General features: G+C 45.4%; 1 protein-coding gene and 1 long non-coding RNA gene across 2 annotated transcripts in view; one reads left to right on the forward strand and one right to left on the reverse strand.

Annotated features, from left to right (window-relative positions):
• Kcnn3 (potassium calcium-activated channel subfamily N member 3) overlaps nt 1–16,589 on the forward strand; it is a 157,527-nt gene that overhangs the window by 130,824 nt on the left and 10,114 nt on the right. The window contains exons 5-7 of the mRNA XM_020166218.2: nt 2,768–2,878; nt 11,818–11,945; nt 12,725–12,794. Of these exons, the coding sequence (XP_020021807.1) occupies nt 2,768–2,878; nt 11,818–11,945; nt 12,725–12,794 (309 nt within the window). The remainder of the gene's footprint in view (nt 1–2,767; nt 2,879–11,817; nt 11,946–12,724; nt 12,795–16,589) is intronic.
• Nucleotides 4,549–16,589, reverse strand: part of LOC141413910 (uncharacterized) — a 54,457-nt gene continuing 42,416 nt past the window's right edge. Inside the window, exon 3 of the long non-coding RNA XR_012438926.1 lies at nt 4,549–7,252. This is a non-coding gene — a long non-coding RNA (uncharacterized lncRNA). The remainder of the gene's footprint in view (nt 7,253–16,589) is intronic.

Genomic DNA, 16,589 nt, shown 5'->3' on the forward strand with positions numbered 1-16,589 from the left:
TTGTTTAGGATCAGAAGTTGTAGGCACAACTTCATCCCTGCCTCATTCTCTATCTCTCCCTCTTCTCTTCCTTCCCTTCTCTTCCCTTGCTCTTCTCATCTCATCTCTTCATCTTCCTTTCCCTTTCCTTCCTTCCCTTATTTTCTCTTCTCATCTCTTTGTCTCCCCTTCTCTCCTCCCACTGTCCCCTTCACACAATCTGGAGAGGACCAGCAGCCTGGATCTCAGTGCGCTGCCCACTGCTTTCTGAAGGTTGCTGACATCTGACCCCCAAATCTTAAATGGAATTCACCGGGTTAGGCATTATTGATGACCTCCCGAATTAAAGCCAGACAATGGGTTATCTAAAAGAAAAATAAAGTTGACAATATACACTACTATCTATTCACGATGGAATTAGGGGTTAAGAAGACAGCGTCCTCCAGAGTAATATCTATGAAAGAGTCTTGACAGCTTTAGGTTGAAAGAAATCGAAACAGGACCTGGTCCACCTTCCTGCCTCCGTATGGGATCATCCTCATACAATATAGTTCTTTAAAACACTTTAGCTTCTAATTAGAAGCCCCCTACATTCAACCAGAGAGGCTGTGGGCCATGGCTGGAACCACAGGGACTCCATTTAAACATTGGAAATTTGGGATGGTGGGTGACTAATTGTTTTGATGAAGTTCTCAGGAGGCATGGGGAGCAGGGTGACCCCCCTCTTCAGCTGCTGCATCCACAGCTTTCAGGGATGATTTAAATGGAGTTTTGTCTGGACCTAGGGAGATGAGGGAGAACAGAGCCTGGGGAGAATCCTTTCCATCTAATGGTCCCATTTTTGACACTCTGATATAGCCTTCTCTTTGGACTTTCAGCTCAAAATAATCTTGGCCCTCCATTATGAAAGAGAGGGATGATACTGTGTCTGGTTGTAGGGAAAGGGAAGTCCACATGCTCCCTCCAGGACAGCTTCTTTTAAGCTATTTTTTGCTTTTGGAGGTCTGGCTAAATTGATTACAGCTACAGATCAAGCTGTCCAACTGCCTATATCCTCTGAAAATTGGACACAGAGTCTCCTGCAAGTCACAGATGCCAAGAAAACACAGCCGTGCCCAAACAAAAGAGGAAAATGAGGTCAGAAAAGGAAAGTTCACACAGACTCAGTGCTTTGTACTTCACTGGACTCAGAATGGGTGGTTGAACAAATGTACCAAGCAACACCCAATGTGTTCATGGGACCCTTGTGGAGAAAGAGAAGAAAGAGTAATCAACAACAACCTTGCCAGAAGTTCATCCAGGCCGGCCTTTGTCAGCCTGGGAAAAGAGAGAAAGGGATAGTGGAGAGTAGGGGATTGATATACCCATTGCATCCCTCCCAATCTGCTGTAGATTATAGGACCTTTAGAGGGTATTCTTGTCCATTTCTCCCACGTTGTGAGCCTTGATAAGCCAAAAATGTTGTGGATGGATTCCTTCAATCCGGGGACCTCAAACTGCTAAAATTGAGCTTTGCTTACTGTTAAAATGGTAGCTACTGTTTGCTTTGGGAGGACCACAGCATTGGGCTTTGATGAGGTCACCATCTGTTTCCAAAAGTGAAGGTCAAGGCAGTCCCCATGTGCAGGGGGAAGGCAGTGGTCCCTGAGGAGAGCCCTCTTTTGCCAAGGACAGGGCTGACTTCCACCGCACACAGGAGAACCAGAGAGAGTGATCTCCCCGCCTCCCAGTGCACTCAGGCCAGCTGAACAACACTGAAAAGAGGCTTCACAAATCCACTTAGAGAAGGTTGGAAGATGCCACTGTCCTTTCCTTGCTTACCGCCCCACCCCCCACCCCCAGGCAGACAAGTGTGCACCCAAAGGATTAGAGGAGAGAAAGTAGCCCTTCCTCTTTGTTTACCCTCTTCAGTGTTCTCCTGCCTCAGGGACCTACCTGAGCAGTCTAGGAATGTTATTCTGGAAAAGGCTGAGAGTCTTCTATAGGTTTGCTTTTAGGCAGAAGTGCTGTCATCTTTAAAAATCTCAGCATGATGGAGAATTCATGAGCCTCCTGGTGAAAGCAGAGTGATCCCTTGTGCTGAGTCACAGTCTAGACCTTCATGTGGAAAGACCCAGCTGTGGAGCTAGTACCATCACCAAGTGCCCACTAGTGTCTGGGGAGAATGTATTTCCTCTTCATTTGATTATTTCCAGGAAAACATTTAATTGCTGGCAGACTTTGTGTCCATACTGCAGTCATGCAGGGCCTTCTTTCCTCGTGGGCCTGCTGGGTTGGAGATGGCCATGGGCTTGGGACGTACATGAGGCAGAGAGGGCCTATGTGTGCCAAACCCTCTGTCTCCTGCTGTACTATGCAGCCTGGCGGGAGTCTTGTGATTGTCCAATGATTTAATTCCCCAAAGTCTCAGCCCCACCCAGCATTAAGAACTGGCTAACTCTATGAAGTCTCCATCTCCCAAAGGCCAACTATGGAGCTCAAGCCAAGAGGCATTGCAGACCCTTTCTTGTGTGGGGATGTTGGGGTCCCAATAGGTTTTCTTTTTTACAGTGCTAAGGATTAAATCCAGGGCATGCTAGGCGAAGTGCCTACCCCTGAGCAACATCCCATCCCTCCACCCAAGAGGTTTTGACAGGCTTTGTGACTTGTCTTAACCACCAGAGAGCTCAAGTCTCCATGTCACTCCTAGGAACTGCCCACAGTAGGCAAGGGCAGGCTGAGTCTTGTGCCTTGTCTCTTAATGATGTGCTACTCTCTCTCCTTTGGTCCTCTTGATGTCCTCCTACAGGGAGCAGGCTGTACTGCCCTTGTGGTGGCCGTGGTGGCCCGAAAGCTGGAACTTACCAAAGCAGAGAAGCATGTTCACAACTTCATGATGGACACTCAGCTCACCAAACGGGTAAGATGCCACATCCATGTCTTTGAGGGGAGGGTTGCAGTGAGGGATTTACAACCAAAGCAGAAGCCAACCAGAAAGAAACTCATCACATGGCATGGGTTAGGGAGCCCCAGGCTCAGGCCAACAGCTTCAATGTAATGAACAAAACATCGTAACACACCAGGCTCCTGTCTTCCATTAAATCACTGTGCATGGTTCAGGCAACCAAATAATTTTCCTGATAATTAGATCAATAGCGTACAGTGTTGTAACCCACCCCCTCGCCTAATGGTGCCCAATAAATCACCCAGCATGATACAACAATTTTGTTTATGCTCAAATATTTTCATGATTCTTATTAGGAAGGACAGAAGAGTCTTAAAACTATACTGGAAATATGTCTAATGCTAATCCTTTTTAAAAAATCATTTAGAGTGATCATTCCAATAGAACCCACATTCCTAAATGTTGTTCATCAAAATGTCATCAACCAGCTTTCCCCTTTGGAGTTTTCTGGATAATGCTTCTCACTTGTACCCTTAAGAAAGTGGTTAAGGAGGATGAACAACTGAAACATGCAGGAAGAGGAAGATCATTTAGCTGCTAAAAATCTGACACCCCAGTGAATTATCAGAGAAGAAAAGACTCATTTAGAAGAGACAGCAATGAGCCTTCCAGGATACAGCAGGCCAAATGAGCTAGGCAGGAGCTGTTTGTTTAATTATCACTTTTATGGAAGATTCTTTAGAATGACAGCCTGAACAGGTCAGGAATCTGATTTTCGGCAAGACTCTCTTCTTCCCGAGACAGAGAACCAAAGCCCAGAGTAAGGGTCTCGGCTTCCCGCATACCTCTGTCTCATTCAGGACTCAGGTGAGGTAAGGGATCCATGAACAACCCCACATTTCCACTGGGGCTTTTGAAAGCTAGAGAAAATATTCCATGATTAATGTTGCAAAGCAGTAAAAATGTGTTAGAAATAGAGACAAAGGCAGGAAGGGAGAACAAAAAGAGAGAGAGAGAGAGAATGGCAGAGAGTAGTGAGCAAGCTCTCCAGGAAGGCGGTGGGAAACTGTGCACTTGCCAAGGCCTCTCTGGTTTCTCAGCAGAATTATTTATGCTGTTTGATTGTTTGGTGTTTGATTACATTTATTGGGTTCTTTAAAGAGCTGCCACAGATGTGAAAAGGAATGGGTATGGGTAAATATTCCTGTATTGTTGATATACAAATGTTGTACTAGGTACATCATGACTCTGGGCTCCCAGCTATACAAAAGAAAACATGATTTGAAGCATTAAGATGGCAGCAATCTCTGAGCACCACTAGTTCACACCTGTAATCTTAGCTACTTGGGAGACTGAGATTGGGAAAATCGAGTTTTAAGACCAGCCCAGGCAAATAGTTCATGGGACCCCATCTCCAAAATAACCAGACCAAAATGAACTGGAGGTGTGGGTCAGATTTGCTTTGCTTTGCAAATCCCTGAGTTAAAATCTCAATACCATAAAAAAAAAAATGGCTGTAATCAACACTGTACCCTACCAGGTCTCAAGGTCTCACCCTAAAACCAGACCCCTCTTGTTCAGCCCCTCTAATATGAATGTTAAAGCCATGCTTGACATGGAGGAAATTTCAAAAGTTATTGGACCATGTAAATGCAAACACACTTGCATTTATTTCCCCAAGACAATTTAGTGAAGTTTCACTGGTTTGAAATATTTTGTCTGAGTGAGGGGTTGAGAGATTTTTGCCTCCAAAACCTTCTCAAAAGTTGTTTACCAAGAACAGAAACATTAACAATCTCTGTTTATTCTGGTTTGCTTTTTAAAGCCAAGAATATACTCAGTATTTCATGTTATTCCTTTGTCCTCTCCATTTTTCACCCAGTAAATCAGGCACTAGAGGAAAATAAAGCAAAGGAAAGCCAGTTCCTTCATACGCCAGGAAAATAAACAATTTTTTTCTGCAATGTAATTGTAGAAGGAGATGAGGTTGTGGTTGCTAATTTCAGTCTTTCAAAAATAATTCTCTAAAATCCTCTTCAAGTCCACTTATTTTTTGAAAAGTAGGATTGAAAATCAAATCCACACATATTTATTACTCGTCCATGAATGCAAGGTACCTTCTTAATCGAATAACATCTCACTTTTCTGAGAACACTTAAATCTGTTGAAATGTGCCTTTAATGTTTAATATGTTTGCTTGGAGAAATAAACAACACAAAAGGGATGGCTCTTACAGAAACAAGATTCTCCAAGCTGGCACCATTGGAACTTCCAAGGTTCTGTCACACAACCTTGATTGAAATGAAGCTGGATTCCACCCTCATCTGCTCTGGTTTGAGTTCATTTTGACCTGCCCACTAGAAAAGCCCACCTTTCTTCTTTTAAGGGGCCTGACCTATCCTCTGTCTTCTCCATATGGTCCCTGTGTCCAGCTAGGATGTCAGAAAGATGTTAAGCTCAGTCCATTCATAAGATCTCAGTGGATTCTCAGAGAAAGATCATTGTGGAAGAAACTGACTGTGATATCTTGCAAACCTCTTAGGAGTGGACAATTAGTAGGTTGGACAGCTAAAAGCAATCCCTTGGAAGTATGTACAACCTTAATTCTTCAAACATCTAAGCAAAAAGAAAAAAAAAGGAGTTGTAGCCTATGAGTCATAAAAACACACTGATTGTTCTATTGTTAATTCATCCTACCCAGTTTGCTTCAGCCCATTCCAGCATTCCAGCCAGCACTATTTTCTTTTGGCTAATTGTGAGGAAGGGTATGGTCTGATAGCACAGGGAAAGAGCTCACTTCTGGTTTTCCTGAATCCGGGGGCTTGTCTTCTTCCACTTGTATAACTTGTCAACCCGGGTGGCAATGTCATTTCTGTATTTAATGGGATCAGATCTTCCCACACTGACTTTGCAGTGTCACTGCCATTGTTATTCTATAATTATAACTTATTACTAACCTCTGGGCTACTAGATAATATAGAAGTAAGAGACGCACAGAGAGATTGTAGAGATGGTCCCAGAGCTTCATCTGTTCTCTCACCCAGTGCTCCATGTTTGCCATCTTTCTGTTTTATATAACAAGCACACCCATCACAGAGAAGGTTCCCTAGTTGTCTCTAGGGACAGCGAGATGGTTAAGAGGTGGTCTTTGCCCTCAGACTTCACCTCTGGTGATTGACTACCCTCAGAGAGCATGGCGAGGTGGGCTGCCATGGACACACTTAGCTTCAGAGGTGCCATGGGCAGGAGATGCTCTGTGTACCATGCCTACTCCCTACTCAGACCAGCAGGCAAACCCTCCAGCCAATTGGATAACTGTGCACAACAACTTCAGGGTTGCCCCTTCTTCTCCTTGCCGAAGGGTTCCTTCCTTCCCAAACCACATCCAAATACTTCCCATGAAATCAATGAATAAAACCAAACTCCCAACTTCCCTAAACCACTTATTTCTCCTCACTTCCCTGATCCACTAACAATATCACTGTCCGTCCAGCGTCTAGGCCCAAAGACCTAGCACCAGCTCTGATTCCTCTGTATCTTGGACCCCACAGCGGGCTGAGTAGCTTCCAAGGTTAATTCTACCTGGTCTTGGCTGTTCATACACAATGGCCTCTTACAGGCCATCAAAGAGCTTGCCACCTTCTCTCCTCATTTGGACCTCCCTTACTCTGCTCATCCTGCACTTTCCTTCTCAGTGGATCTCCTTAGACTCGATTTAGCTCTGAACATACCACTACCCTGCTCAAAACCCTTAGTAGCCCCCACAGCTACTGCATAGTGCTAAAGAAAACCTGAACTATGAGCATATGTCAAAGTTTTATCATAATCTTGCTAGAAAAATATTTTTTCAGCAGGCTAATTTAATGATTTACTCTTAGTAGGGGTATTTTATAGGAGAAAATAATGGGATTCTTTGTTCTGCCAGATGTAGAAGTCTGACTAAAGCACTCTAGACAGCTGACCTGCAGGTGGTCGGGCCCATGTGGATTCCCAGAACAAGACTTTATTTCTGTAAAGTTCATTAGATGATCAATCAAGCAGTTATAGGAATGCTAATTCACTGCAGAAGAGGACTTCAAATTACATCCCCACAAAACTCTGTCCCAGACAGATTGGGCACAGTGTTTCTTTAACAACAGTTTCTTTAACACAGTCACAGAAACACAGTGCATTGAAGCTGAAAGCATCCGTGGGGATGAGAAGGTCCAGAGACAGCATCCGGCCCAGAGAGGGACAAGGATGCATACGCCCAAGCTGTGTGCAGTTAGTCGGACCCTGTCTAGGATCTGGTTCATTCTCAGGCTGGCAGCAGCTCTCCAGTCACAACCTATGGGTTCTCCAGGGCCATCAGTTCTTTGGAACTTGACTCAGTGGTTTAGGGTCCCAGGCCTGCTGAAGAGAAGAGGCGGTTTAACTCTAGCTAAGTATCACATTTACAGTATTATGAAATTAACCACCATTCATTACCAGGTTGCTATGGCAAGAGCTTCAAACTCCAACTTTGAACCACAGAAATATATCTCCTCTCTGCCTCTCTCTTCCCATCCCAATTTCCTGCCAGCCATGGGGGTGGAGCCCCCCTCCCTCTGGGTGAGGCAGGGAGTGTGGAATAGAAGGAGGAAGGAAGGCGAGGAGGTGTAAGCAAGGTGATGAAAGAGAGGGCAGCCTCAGGAAGTCAGTAGGAAGTCTGTGGGGGTGATGATGAGGGAAGAGTGGGGTTAGCAGATGGGAAAGGGGGAACAGCCCCCTTCTCCAGTCCTGGGTAAAATGGACGCTTCCAGTCAAGTGTGTGGAGACAGGGCTGGCCCATGGGCTCTCCCATAGTGTTGTTTGTCATCTCCCAGCCTGTGTGACTTCTTGAGGTTATGAAGGTCATACCCTCCAAGCTGATCTAGCTTTCATCCCTTGCCCTCTCCAACCTCTAGATAGAACACTGTTCCCTGAGAAGGGTTCCTGACAGCATATTGGGCACACTAATGATTTCTCTTGGGGGTACACCAGTGGGGTTCCTGGAATTTCTCTCTCAGGACTCCCCAGGGCACCTGGGGGTATAAGGTGCCCAAGAAGTGTCTCTTTTCATCCCCTTCACACTCCTGCCATCCTCCTGCAACCCATAGGCCCTCTGTAATACCAAGCAATGTTGCCTTGGCAGGGAGGTGGCCAGAACAAGCCCTTAACCTCGGATACTGTGGCCAAGAGCTCAGAGAACAGACACATGTTCTGTTGCAATTTTCTTTTGTTAGAAGTTGAGTTGATGAGAGGAAAAGAACATTTCAAACTACGATTTCTTGGGGGAGCAATAGTAACTTAATAAAGTGACCATACATTGGGGCACACTGTGGCCAAGCTCTGTGCTAAATGTTGTAAACATATTCTTATTTAATCGACACAAAAAGCCCATTTCATAGAACAAGAGTACTTGCAATACTCTTTAGCCCTGCTTTGCTTTTCTGTGAAGTACTATTCTCTGATACAAACTTCATGCCTTATCTTCCATAAGACTATAAATTCCATGAGGGCAAGAATGTATTTAATTTGCTGAACATGGTGGTACACACCTGAAATCCCAGCACAAAGGAGGCGGAGGCAGGAGGATCTCAAGTTGGAGGACTGAGCTACATAGCATGGCTCTGCCTCAAAAACAATGTTATTGGTTTGTTCATATTCTCACTTTCTAGAATGGTGTCTGGCCCATCATAGGCACTCAATAAATGTTCTTTGAATGAGGAAGGAAACTGTGTCTTAGAGAGTTCAGCAATTGAGCCAAGGTGGAGCTAATAATCCATCTCCTTGTTGAGTTTTTCTGGAGGTTAATGATATAAAGCAGTGTTTGGCATAGAGCCTGGCATATAGTAAGTGCTCAGTAAATGTTGTAGCTTTTATTTGTGAGTCTTAATTGGACCACTTTCTTACCGAAGCCCACTAACTTTAGAGGCCTTCCTAAAGTATATAGGCCACAGAGGCATCCTCTGACCCCAATCATAGCAAAAGCACCAACTTGGGGGGTAGGAAGCTTATGAACTCATAGAAAACAATCAGCCTGTGTGCTCATGGGTTTTGGAAGTAAGAGAGTTAGTTGGCCTTCTGTGCACAAAAGGTCTTGTCTAACCATCCTTAATAGCCATCCAAACCCCACCCAATTGTGACCAACAAACCCTGCCAGTTTTCTGCTTCCACCCATCTGTCTAGAAGCCCTGCCCCTCACACCCCAACATCCTGGAACATCTACTGAGCCTGGCGCCACCCCCTCTGCCCACCAGGAAAGCTCAGAAGATAGCCAAATCCCCACCAGGGAAGGGTATGTGGAGGCTGGTGGAGGCTCAGCAGGCCTCAGGAGGAGCTCACAGTGTCATCTGCTCTCCACCTGACAATGCACTTCCTATCCACCTGGGAGAGCGTAGTGCAGTTAAAAGCCTTTTTTTTTTTCTCTTGAAGATATTGATCTACTAAGCTTTGTGCCAGGCTGTTTGCTGGCAATTAATTTTAGTCAGCACAAGGGCTTCCATTTAACATCACTTTCCTGAATGCACAGGGGCCTCCTGTTCAAACCCATAAAGATGATGTGACTGCTTCTCAGCTGCCCTGACATTGCTGTGACTTCACTGTCTTACATTTGGGCTGAAGTTAAATGCAAGATCCAGATTCTATGTTCTGTCATGTTGCTAAGCAAGGGCCACGAAGATTAAAACAAAAAAAAACCTCTAATGTCCTTTTCCTATTCCTTGATCCTGGGAAACAGGAAATAATTTTGTTTGCGTGAACATGAAATCCAGTCAGGTTAGACCACATGAAAACCTTGTGTGCCCCTTGGACCTGGGTCTTGTTTAAACTTAGCCATTAGCTAGCTGTGTGATTTTGACCTCATATCTCATCTCAAGTGGTTTCCTGCTATTTTAAGCGAAGGGTGATAATAACATGTCTGTCTGGCATTGTATAGTTTATGTAGCACTCAAATCCACATTGACTCCGTTTGTCATTCTCAATTTCTTCATCTGTAAAATGGGATGGTATAAGTCCCTGTCTGATAGGGTGGTGGTGAGGATCCAATGAACTTAAGCACAGGAAGTACTCAGACCTGTGTCTGGCATCATCAGCACCATCAGCCTGGCCTCATATGGCCTCTTAGCAACTCTTAAGGTAAGGATGTCTGTCCCCTATCTGTTAGATATTTAAGCATTGTTTCCTCAACTGCTTAATGACTGTGCCACAGCCTGTCATCTTTTCCATTCCAAATGTTTTTCCATAGGACACAGAGATCATTGTCAAAGACCCGTCAGCTTTGACATTCTGTGGTTCTACCAGCATCCTAAAAAGGCAACTGGGTAACTGGGACCCTACTGATCCCTGTAAAGGCTGGTGTAGGCTTTGTCCTCCTGTCTTTAAAACTTTCCTTGGAGGCCAAACACCCAGGGACACTGAAGAAATCATGTGTCAAATTGCTCCTGTCCCTACAAAAGGACAACAACATGTGCTCTCGTGGGAGAAAGCCCTCCCTTCCATGCCACCTTTTTTTGCCAGGAGGCCGCTGTCCACTCTGGCCTGAGCAGAGCCCCAGAGACCATTCTCTCCTTGCCTTCCCCTTCCTCACCCAAGGGATACCAGCGATCTCCAGCCTCCATTCATCACCACCTGCTCCCTTTCAGGCAAGAAAATAAGAGAGGTGGGCAATTAAATCATTTAAAACCATTTCACAGTGGATTTTTACTGAACAAAAAAAACCAATATTTATGTCACTTAGACATTTCTGAGAAGACTTAGCTGTTCTTTTAAAAACATCACTTCAGCGCCAATGAAAAATATAATCCAGCCTTAGTAATAAATTTTTGAAACATTCACACACAAAAGTTATCAGTGCAAAACAATGTTTCCTAGGCCTTCCCACACGTCTCAGTATTTTAACAACGTCCCATCTGTTGATGTCAGTCTGAAGAAGCAGGTCTGTACTCTCCAATTTTATTAAAATCCTTTCTGGCTAGTAACCTGATTTCTTCTAGTCTGGCCTACTTACTTTCGGGCCCCGGGCCCATGAACCTGTGCCAATTTGCATAGCTGACAGAAATGGAGATGGTTAATCAAAAATCTGTTTAGCTTGTGCTTAATAAGGAATGTTTTCTCTTGTTCTTGTTTCTAATTGCTGAAGATGTCTGTGTTTGGATCAAAACTTTGTCCCCTGCCATCTGGGTGCCATTGATACGTCTCAGCTCAGTCGTGAGCCGGGTGATATCAGTGGTTTCCATGTCAACAGATGACAGCATCCTGTGTGGAAATGTGTGATTGCAGTGCATGGTGAAGGAGCCAGCCTTGAGAAGGAGGCAGCTCCAGTTTCACACCTAAATATCTTCACTGATTTTCAAACATCACTTTGAAATTATTTCAGTGTTATGCCAATTACACTTACATGTCAAATTGCAGTGTGCAAATGGTCTGGGCCATTTAGGAAAGGAAACAATGGACTTGTTGATACCTATAGTTCCGATTGGTAGAAAAGACCTTTTAAATTCTCCAGCTGATAGGAAATCTGTTTATTCTCTGAATCCAAAAAATGTTCCATATACAGTAAATGGCAATCATAGGTAAAGCACAGTTCTCTGCACTCGAAGGCAGCAATGGCATGTATTTATCTATTCAAAGGGTACCCCGGTCCTGAAGGTCTTGCGAAGGCAGCCTGTCTAAAAATAGCACCAGCAACAGCAGTGGAGAGGCAGAGCTGAAATAATTAAGAAGGAAAGAAGGAACGCCTCTCAACTCCACGCTCAGTCTACTGCATCCCGTACAGGATTAGTAAGAGATGGGTTTTAATCATCTTTTCAGAGTTCTAGAATCTTGATTAAGAAAATAGACCACTGCAGAATTATTTTTTAGGAGGTAGACTATAGCCACACACACGCAAGAAAAACATTACGTGAACCTACAAAAATTAACCTGATAGCAGCCTGCTCTTTCTTTTTCCTTAGATCAAGAATGCTGCAGCCAATGTCCTTCGGGAAACATGGCTGATATATAAACACACAAAGCTGCTAAAGAAGATTGACCATGCCAAAGTCAGGAAACACCAGAGGAAGTTCCTCCAAGCTATCCACCAGTGAGTACTGGAACAGCTTAACCAAGGTGACCAAACTAGGGTGGGGGTGGACACAACCCTGCAGCTCTGTCAGCATCTTTTCATATACCTGGGAAGCACAGAAAAAATCCAGTCTGCTCCACTCAGCAAGCACCAGGGTGGGAAAATGGGCCCAATTCTCATACTGCACCTGCCAGCAGTGGGCAGGCTGCTATGGAAGATAAAAATTAGAACAAGAGCCTCTAAGAACTCTCATATCATACACACACACACACACACACACACACACACACACTATACTTTGCCATTTGATGATGCCTTCTGGATAGAGAAATAGAAGTTTTTTGGCGGCACTAGGACTTAGACTCAGGGCCTCATGCTTGCTAGGTAGGCACTCTCACCTCTTGAGCCACTCTGCCAGCCCAGAGGAATAAATTTTTTTTTAAAGTAAAATAGAAAAGCAAAGGATGAAAACAGTCATTCTGACCTGAGGTTTGGGGAAACCCTGAAAGGTTGAGAAGTGGGTATTCAAGGCAGAAGGCACAGCCTGAGCAAAGTCAGAGAAGTAGGGAAATGGTCTGAGAATGCCAAGGAAATTAAAGTGACTGAAAGCAAGTTAGCATGGAGACAAGAGTTTGCTTCCTTGGGGACCTGACAAGCCTTTGATGCTATCAGCTGTTACCCCATTCAAGATCTCCATGCTGAGTTTCAGCATGAAATGATAGGGCTGTAGAATCTACCATGGGGCTAAACCTTCACTTGACCTTGAAGGGTTTGGCTGTTCCAACTCTTCTCCACAGACTGAGGAGCGTCAAGATGGAGCAGAGGAAGCTGAGTGACCAAGCCAACACCCTGGTGGACCTTTCCAAGGTGAGTGGCAGAATCCAAAGACATCCTGGAGTTCCCAGACACTGGCACTGAGACTTCTCAGGTGTGCCTGGCTGTGTTCAAAGTACACAAGACAGGACCAGGAAAGCAAAGAACATTCCTCCTTAGTTAAAAAAAGAATCTTTGTCCAAGTTTTTTGACATTTGCAATCTGCCAGTGTGTCTTGTCTTTTAAAACTTGGCATTTGTTTCTTGAGTTAAACAGCTCAGGTTTGTCTTTGCTTAGAACTAATTAGCCGACCCACTAAATCTTTTCAGTGTGCGGTTTTGTTATCCATGCACTGAGAGGCTCCTAGGGTTGGGCTGGAGTTTCACAGAGGCGAAACACCTTAAGACGGACCAAATGGTGACAGTGGCCATGTTGATGGCCTAGATTACACTGAAGAGCTTCTGCTTTGCTATTACAACTAGAAGTTAATTTTCCTGCATCTTCCAGTCCTTACTACCCAGTTTTTCTGGCACTAAATTGGTGGTTGTGATGCACGTGTTTCTTTATTTCTCAAGAGGCTGAGAGTTGACAGTGAGCACAGAGATCCCCCAAAAAAGAGCCCAACTTAAGCCCAGGCTTAAGGTCTGATATCACATTGTCATTTCATGTTTCTGGCACTGAAGTGTCACACTGTTAAGAAACTCTGTCCTTTCAAAATCACCAAAGTGAAAGAAGTGAAGGCCATGCTGTGGGCAGAGCTGAGCATAGGCACCATTGCAGAGAGGGCCTCCCTGACCCCCCCCCCCCCACCATTGCCTTCTGATAGAAATTGTATAGCAAGGGTACAGCCCAGGGCCAGGCTGCAAGAACATTCCAGCAGATGTCAATTACCATAATGGAACCTGTTCCCTGGAAAAGCAAAAGAAACACCCTCAGGCCAATTAAGCACCCTTTGAAAAGAAGGTGCAATCAGAAATTACTGGTTGTTGGGCCTTGTGCAGGCACCTTGCCAGGCAAAGAAAGGACCTCCTAAGCCTGTGAGGACTTCAATCAGGGAATAAGTGACTTGACATGGCTGGGGAGAAGCCCAGAGTCCTGTGTGCCTTTGTAGGTGGTGTTCAGGTAGAATGGGGGGTTCCCAAAAGCCTGGTGTGGGAATGACGAGCGGAATATTGGTGTTTAGGGAGGAACCCCGGGATCTTCAGTGTGTTGGTTAATAGTCTCAGGTTCCAATATCAGAAAGCTACTGGAACTAGGCTGGAAAGCGGAGGAATTTATTCTAAGAGGATAAGGGAGTCTCACTCTAGGCAGAGCCTCAAACCAGGCATTAGGGTCAGACTTCAGGAAAGAACGGACTAGACCTGGACGTGGGAAGCCCTCAGGCGGGATCCTTATACCATCTCTCTCTCTCCTTCTTTCATGTGCCTGCTTCAGTGTGCTTCTCTCTGTGTGTCTCTCTGTCATAAACACACACACACAAACAGACACACAGTTCCTGTCTCTAAGCAGACTATGACACGCCCCTAATCCAAACAGTTCATGTTACAGTTTTAGTCACCAGTAAAGATTGCTTCTAAATTCTCAGAAGAGGTGAGATGACTGGCCAGTTTGGGTCATATGTCTTCCCTTGGACCAATCAGCTGTGGCCAAGTCAGGAGTGAAACACCTGAGGGTCCACTTGGTAAACTTCAGGAATGGCCTGATGAGATTCCCCAAGACATTTCTTCTAGAAATTACAATGTTTCCTATCTCACCTCTCACCTGACAGGACTCAGTGTTACTGATGTTCCCTCAGAAATGTCAGGTAAGCCCAACTTTCAAGCCCACCTTTCTGCAGTGCCACCCATAGCCTCTCAGAGATGTGGCCCAACAACAAAAACCTCCATGAGTGAGAAAGGTGCTCATGAGTTGGGTACAGGAAGTAAGCCATACATAACCTGGGGAGCGAGTTACCTGGAAAAAAAGAGTGGACAGGAAAAAGTTAAAGGGAAGATTCTGCAGAGCCACTGTTGGGGACAGGCCTGAGACCTGGGAAGGAGGTGAATTCTGACATCCATCCAGCCTTTGTCTTTTCCTCCCAGGAGACTCGCCCAAGGTGTGGGCCACAGTGCAGCATATTTTGCATTGGTTCACATTCCCCAGCATCCTGTCATCAAACAGTGGGACAGGGAAAGACAGTAGTGCATGCTTGCTCCTTCCTTCTTTGTGCTTCATTCACCCTCCTTCTTGCCACCTTCCCATCCTGCCCTTCGGGTCTGCCTAGATCAAGAATGTGGCATGTAGCTTCCAAATATTATTTTCTATATGGAACAACTACCTTATATGGTGACAGAGAAGGGGGAATTAGACTTTTTACCAAATGGTTTCAATTTCTTCAATCAAAATATAAAAATAACTCCTACCATCTGAGCTCAGGTGATCCAATAAGGGAATATCTGTAAAACTGCTTAGTAAATTGTCAGGTTTTTGGCAATGGTACTGCTGATTATGAATACAGATGGGGAAATCAGAATTGGAAGGAAGAAAGCAACCATCCCAAGGTCAGGCAATTGGTGTGCGTCAGTGCTGGGGCCAAAACCCAGGGGCCAGGACTATGAATCTAGAGCTCATCAGGGTGCCCCTGTGGACAAAGAGTCTGTGGTTTAGACATTCCAGGAAGAAAATGCACCTTGAGGAGGCTCTGTGGATGCCAACTAACAAGAGAAGTACCTTCACTTTTGAACCCACCCTTTCCTCTGCGGGTATCCAAGAGGCAGCATTCTGCCCTGACAGTGGTAGAGTGGATGGGGGGGCTGTCTTCATGCCACCTCTGCCATCGCCTCCCCATGCAGCCTGGTGAATTCCAGCTGGTGAGGTTTCACTACATTTTCACGCCCTCTTCCCTCTCCCCTCTGGCTTCCAATGTTTTTCTCTCACTTTGTTTCCAGCTCCTTTGACCCCTGGGGGCACCAAAGGGTTCCACATCCTCCTGGAGTAACTTGACATTTCAAGGTGAAATAAGATTGGGATGTCACTGGCAGGTTGCCAAGCCCAAAGAGCCATAATACAGGGTGGTGGGGCAGAGGGGCTGGGGGATTGGGAGGGACCCTCCCCTCTACTATAGCTGCCACCAGAGCGTAACTCCTGAATACCTGGGAGTGTGAGCCCCTCGTGAATCTTGCTCTCAAGTCTGCTGTACAGAGCCAGCATCCTGACATTGGATAACCTGCTGGGAGGAATATGGCTATCACGTAGACTAGGATTCTGCTCACCAATGGCACTCAGGGAAGGGGAAGTTGGGAGGGGCACATTGAGTGTCTAGGGAGGAACACTGGTAACAGGTGGGGCCCCTGGAACACTGCATGACAGTGTTGGGGGCTGGAGGGTTATTGGGAGCATCCTCAGCACTTGTCAGGGAGTGTGAGAAGCAGCTTTGCTCAAAAAAAGAGTTTGAACTGGGATTAGCCAACCAAGACCTTGTCCAGTTGGAATAGCCCTTCAGGGATGTCCCAAACTCAGGCACAACGGACAACGCCTTTGTACCTCCTCCTAGGCCAGGCAGGGAAGGACTGTACATCAGAAAAGACAGCTCCCTTTGGCCGAGGACCGTGCCTGAGGAGTTAATTACATTTTACATTACAGTCTGGCTGCTGTGTTGAAAGTAGGGGGTGGGAGCACAATAACTTCCAACTCTGTGTAGTTATTAACTCCAATTTTATAATGAAACCAAGGTTCAGAGAGGTTAAGTGGTCTGACAGAGGGTGCACTATTTGTGAGCTGCAGACTTGCACTTGAACCCTGGCCTACTAATTATAAGTCTATAGCATTTGCCATTCCCACCTCAGTGTCTTCTCTTAAATCATTAGCTGC

The sequence above is a fragment of the Castor canadensis genome, chromosome 11 (genome assembly GCF_047511655.1).
Source record: "Castor canadensis chromosome 11, mCasCan1.hap1v2, whole genome shotgun sequence".
In the NCBI taxonomy this organism is placed as follows: Eukaryota; Metazoa; Chordata; class Mammalia; order Rodentia; family Castoridae; genus Castor; species Castor canadensis.